Raw genomic sequence first — 6,000 nt, 5'->3', positions numbered from 1 at the left:
TTTATCCCAGATCATGCAACGTGGGAGCAGCCTCCAGGAGAGAAGGGGCAGGGGGTCAGCTGCTAGTGAGGACTGACTCCATCTGGTGCTGTGCAGATTTCCATCCTTCACTGAGTTCTCAGTTCCACCCGAGGAGATAGGCTCAGGGTGGACGTGCACTGCCCTGTGGGCTGCGCACTGCACAACTCCAGAGTATCGTCACACGCCCTGTGATCGGCGCTTCTCCCTTGTGTGCTGAGGGCCCGGAGAGCTGCAGTGACTTGCCCAAGGTCCCCTGTCTAGAAAGCAGCAAGCTTGGATGAGAAAGCCTCTTCTGACTCCTAGGCCATGGTGTATCTAGGACCCCCGCTGTCTCCCAGCACCCAGAGAACAGGGTGCCTGCCCAAGTTCACACCAGCAGAGTTAAGAGCCCTGGTCACCTACTGGAATATTCTACGTACTCTTCCATTTTCCCCCCCTTCTACTTTGTCTATTTGAGATGACATGCAGGGTACTTTATAAATATCAGTGTTGGTTATATGATGAACAGATTAAGGAACTAGCCTGAACAAGTAAAGGCTGGTAGTGTCTCTTGTTTATTTAGAAGTGGCTTTCCTGCTGTGAACACTGCCTCTGGTGCCCCCTGAAGGGCCATGGTGCCCAGGAGACAGTGTTATAATAACATCCTTTGAACACAGGTGACACTGCCGGGGTCCCAGGAGCTGCAAGAATTCCAGCATCTATTGTCCAAGGCTAAATGAGGGCTCAAGCCACTGACTAAGTTGTTTGCAAAGGTGCCAGGTTGAGGCACTGTTACTGGACGGGATGTGACACTTGGGGATCAGGTTAACTCAGATTTCTCTGACCAAAGATATTTACAATACAGCCCGAGCACGGGGAAGGGGAGGGGGAGGAGCGGTGTATCTTAATTAACATCAATGTCTCCAAGGACCTGAAGACAAATGAGTTTTGGGGGGAAAAATCTCAAACATGTTCCAAAAGATTTATTTTATCAAATGATAAATGGCTAATCTTATTAGCTCATCACTCTCATAAAACCCAACTTACTGTTAAAATCGATTAAAAACTACAGGACTGGTGGTGCAGGTACTTAAGGAAGGCGAAAAAGTTATTTAAAAATGAAAAGAATGCAAAAGGTATTAGCAACTTAATCCTCTGGCTAATAAAATAGGTTTATTTATATATACATGGGAGCTGAATTCTGTGGATAAGGAAAAATAAGTCACACATCCCACGTATGTATATATAACATATGTACCTCTGATTACATATATTATATATACGTTTTACTTTACAAACAGATATCTTTATACACACACACACATTGATATATTAAATGCAATCACTGACAGAAATATTATGATAAGGTTGAGGGGCAGACAGGAGCAGACTGGGAAATGAGTCTCAGAGCAACACATAACCTGCTTCTCGTGGGCTGAAGAGTCTCTGAAGAAAGACAATTACCAAACTGAACGTTGAGTAGGTTCATAGGACATTGAGAACACACATTTTTCAAGGCCATCTTTTTTTTTTTTTTTAAGGAAAACGTAGGAAGAAAGAAAAGAGATATGATAAAAAGACCACAGCAACAACACGGATGTAAGAGTCAACATTCAAGTTCAGGTCCCAATCTGACTATAAGAACATCTATATTCAAAATATACTATCAAACTATTTTTCTTTTAGAGAAAGGAAGTGTCAAAGCAGTTACCATCTCTCCCAGCCACTATCTATTAGGGAAAAAGTGGAGAACAGCCATCTCTGGAAGCCCCTCTAGCATCTCTGAGGGTCTGATCCCTGCTGGCTGAGCTGAGTTGAACGCAGCTTGGGTGAGGGAGGCAGCAGGCGACCACCGATGGAGGGGACAATGAGGAAGACGTCCCGCTGTGACCCCCAAGCAGGTCTGCAGCCCTGAGCATGGATACAGTGATGTCTTCTCCTGAGCCATCACCTTTGGCAGTCTTGTTTTTTTAAGATCGCAGGAGGCAGGTTTAGAAACGACAGCTCCACACGTCAAGGTTTCTTCCACAAACACGTTCCTCAAGAGCGTGATGTGATGGCCTTTCCAGGAAACAAGGTGAACCCTAATAAACCTTGGATCCTTGAAGCAGGGCGAGTATTCCAAAGCTCCAGTGCTGGGACCCACATCCAAACCCTCTCCAGAGAAGGCACGAGTGTCCACTGCAGATGTGGGTGGTGGAGAGGACACAGGGATGTGCTTGGAGGGGAGCCTTCTGTCGCCAGGGAAAGCAGTCCTGCTGTGAGCACAGTGGAAGCTCCCTGTTGTGGGATGTTAGGGGGACGTGGCTCGAGGATGCCTGACGTCCTCGGTGCATTCCTGTGGGCTGCATGCTGCTGCCTGCGTCCAAACCTTGGATGGAATGACACTCGACAGCCAACAGCGAGGTTCAGGGTGCTCGTCCTTGGGGTGATGAGATGCTCCCTCTTCCTGCTTTGCACATGAGTCTGTCGCGTCCCTCTAGGTGGCCCAGCTCCCTCCGCTGGTGTGCATACGAAGGGGCAGAAATGGGGTCCCTCACACTGAGTGGAGAGGAACCAGAGCTTTAAGAAGCGCTCAGAGGCCGTTGTAACATCCACTGGTGCAGTCAGTCTCTTCCCTCCCCTGCCTGGGGCTGCTGGGACAAGTTATTAAGAGAAGCAATCAATGCAACTGCTTTGCTTAGAAATACCTTTATTTTATAAAGCCACGGATCGTTCTGTAAATTTTTTTTTTCTAACCACACTTATAAAAAAGATGTTGACAATTCTTAGGAAAAAAAAAAGCTGAAAACTTTTTATCATCAAGTCAGGGTTACACAAAGATGACATTTATAATATATATTTGTACGTGGATAATTTAGAGACAAAAGGAAGGAACGGCAAAGCGAGGGCTGCTGCACTTAGATCTCCGACACTTGATCGTTTCCCACAAACAGCGTTTCTTGGCAGAAGGGGTTAACGAGGACCATCCCGGTGTCTCTGTAGTCGCCGTTGGCTGGGGACCGGGGCTCCGAGAGCTGGTCCTGGGGGGGAGAGGAAGGGATGTTGTGAGCAGCAGAGGGCTCATGGGTGGCCATTCTCAAAGAAGAACCGTGTACTCACAGGGATGTTTATTTCCACCTGGGATTGCTTGGTAAACATTTTTTAAAAAGTATTGAAATATAGTTGACACACAATATCATGTGAGTTTCAGGTGTACTACGTGGAGATTTGACATCCACATACATTATGAAATGATCACGTGACATGTGTAGTGACATGTGTCCTCATACAAAGTTATTACAGCTCTATGGACCACGGTCCTTACGCTCTGCATTACACCCATGGGGCTTATTTACTTTACAGCTGGAGGTCTGTACCTCTTAATCCCCGTCGCCTATTCCACACCCCTGACCTCATTTTTCATCATCCTCACTGCTGATACTGAGGTAGAGCTTTGTCTGCTTGTCTTTCAGATTTTTATAGCAGCTTCCAAAAAAGATGTCCTGCTTCCTAAGCCACCTCCATCTCAGGGTGCCAGGATGGAATTGCCCTCCATGCAAGACTCACATAAGAGCATGGCTCATTGCCTTAGTGGGCAAAACCGGGTCCACTCTCCTTCCTGCCTGGGTCTCACAGACCTCTGGGAGGCCTCGCGGCTCTTCCTTCCCGAACGCTGCCTCTCTCCTCTCCTGCCACCCACCCGTCAGAGCCTTCCACGGCTCATTCTTCCTGTTCCTGGGTCCTCCCAGAGCCTGGTCAGAATTCTCACCCTGTTTCTTGTAGCACAGGATGTGCTGAGCTGAACAGATTTGAATCTCTGTGTGACTGCACAATAAACAGGTAGTGAATGAAAAATTCAGTCCGTCTACGCGGCCCCAGGAGTGGAAAAGCCCAGAAATGGGCCATGTGCTCAGGGCATCTGAATGGCTTTGGCCTCAACTACCAAGGACTGCAAGCATCTGTGGGCCACGAAACGGCTGTTCTCAGACTCAGGCCCAGAATACGTCTGGAGAATAAGTCACAGCCTGTCCCAGATCCACATGGGAAGCCTCAGAGTCTGCAGCTATTTCGGGACAAAGATGGGGCAGCAGGCCTCAGTGCACCCGGCTTAGGCCAGACCAGCTTAGAAACGGCTTCACTTTAAGAAGCCACAATTAATACTCTGAAGTTGACTCTTAAACGAAACATGCAATTTTTGACAAGTATGCATTGCTTTATGGGTAATAAGGAGAAAAAGGAAGAAAGGCCATTTGTTGGTAAAATGACTTTTCAAAAGACAAGAGTTTCCTTCACTGTCCGGAATCAGCTGAGTGCGCATCCAAGGGGTGGACGTGGGTCTGAGTAAGGAGAACAGGGTGGTGTGCCAGCGAGGGGACAGAAGTCCTCTTTCTGCACTGGGTTTTTGGGTTGAGCTGCAGATGAGAATTTTGGTGGCTGAGATCTGGCTTGTGGTTTTACCGTTCTCACAAAGCAAGGGTTCACCAAGGGTAAACCGCATGAGAGAAATTTCACTGGGTAAAAAATCGAAAGTTCTGTAGGAAATAAGTAAGGCAAGAAAGAAGGAAAAGGGAGGAGGGGAAGGAAAAAGACAAGAAAGCACAGAAACGTTTCCAAGCGCCTCTGGGCATCACAATTTTGCCCTTACAGCCCGGATTCCGTTCTGCTGCTTTCATCAGCCCAGAAGGGGAGCAGGGCACCAGAGAAACTTGCTTAGGCAAAGCACTTGGCAGCCTCCAAAGCTGGCAGCTGGGCGGGCGGTGAGCTCATGGCCCGGGATCAGGGGGACGCGGATGCTGGAATGTGCCCTGTGACTGTGGTGGCTGCGTGGGCGTGGCAGGGCCCCTGAGCACAGGGAGAGGACAACTGCTGTGGCTGGGAATGGAGCAGAACAGGGGAGTGGGCCGGCTGGGAGGGGCAGGTGGTAAACCCACACTGGAGCCACCATGGCCCCCTGATCCTGGGGTGTGACCTGCTGTGGTGGCCGCTTTGCCAGGGCCTCTGGCCTGTGTCCCACGTGTCCTGGTGCTCTGGGTCGGGACGTCTGGTGGGTTCTGTGCTAGCCGGGCCCTTCCGATGGTGTGCTCACCAGCACCGTCCTCTGGCTTCGGGTTTCATTCACCAGTTGGTAAAGAGACTACGAGGAATTCAGAGTCCAGGGGTTCACAGCCCACACTCAAAGTGGGCAAGCCCGGTGGCCAAATAATCTACTGTTTCACACACTGTCACAGTTCTCAGGAACACTTCTGCCACGCCAAGTGTGCCCTGGCCATGCTAAAGGTCAATCCTTCGTGAGGCCTGTCCTTCTGTCCTTCAGCTAAGATTTTTTTACTGAGTGTCCACTGTGTGTTAGGCTTTGGGCTGGGTGATGGGTAGATTGTGAGCAAAGCTTATAGTTCACCCATGTGATAACCATTTACCGAACAGCTACCATGGGCTGGGCATAGGGCAGTGAACAGAGCAAAAAGCCTCCTGCCCTCGGGCAGCTTATGGTCTAGCAGATGAGACAGACAGCACAGCAGTCAGCAGCGAGAAGGGTGCAATGTCAGGCAGTGAGAAGTGCTCTGAAGAAAAGCAAAGCAGGGCCAGGGACAGAGCACCAAGGGGTGGAGGGTGAGGTTCTAACCTGTATAGAGCAGTCAGGGAGGACCTCCCTGAGGAGGTGGCATTGCAGCAGAGTCTTGGAGGGAGTGAGGGATGGAGGCAACCAGAAGAGCATTTCAGACAGGCGCAAGGGCCAGCTCTCAGGTGGGGACAAGCTCACTGCTTCGGATGAAGGGCCAAAAGGCCAGTGCGGCAGGGGCAGGTGCTCATGGTCTGGCAGGTGGGGAGGAGGGGGGCGGGGCCACCCAGGGAAGCGCCTGCTGAGAGGAATCTGGGTTTTGCCCAAGGTGTGAAGTGGAGCCCTCTGGGGCTTGGGAGGAGCTGTGGCTGCCATGAGGTCCAGCAGACCGTAGGGGAAGGGACTGGAGCAATCCAGGGTTCCGGGGATGAAGGCAGCTGGCAGCCTGGGCGAGGCGC

General features: G+C 50.2%; 1 protein-coding gene across 6 annotated transcripts in view; it reads right to left on the bottom strand.

Annotated features, from left to right (window-relative positions):
- Window positions 1–2,675: 2,675 nt before the first annotated feature.
- TMEM108 (transmembrane protein 108) overlaps window positions 2,676–6,000 on the bottom strand; it is a 291,126-nt gene continuing 287,801 nt past the window's right edge. For all 6 annotated transcript variants that reach the window (XM_010987823.3, XM_010987824.3, XM_031436631.2 and 3 more), the window contains one exon: window positions 2,676–3,023. In XM_010987823.3, coding sequence (XP_010986125.1) covers window positions 2,901–3,023 — 123 coding nt within the window. In that variant the 3' untranslated portion in view covers window positions 2,676–2,900. The remainder of the gene's footprint in view (window positions 3,024–6,000) is intronic.

This window comes from Camelus dromedarius, chromosome 2, assembly GCF_036321535.1.
Source record: "Camelus dromedarius isolate mCamDro1 chromosome 2, mCamDro1.pat, whole genome shotgun sequence".
NCBI lineage: Eukaryota > Metazoa > Chordata > Mammalia > Artiodactyla > Camelidae > Camelus > Camelus dromedarius.
This window is presented reverse-complemented; position numbering and strand designations above follow the sequence as displayed.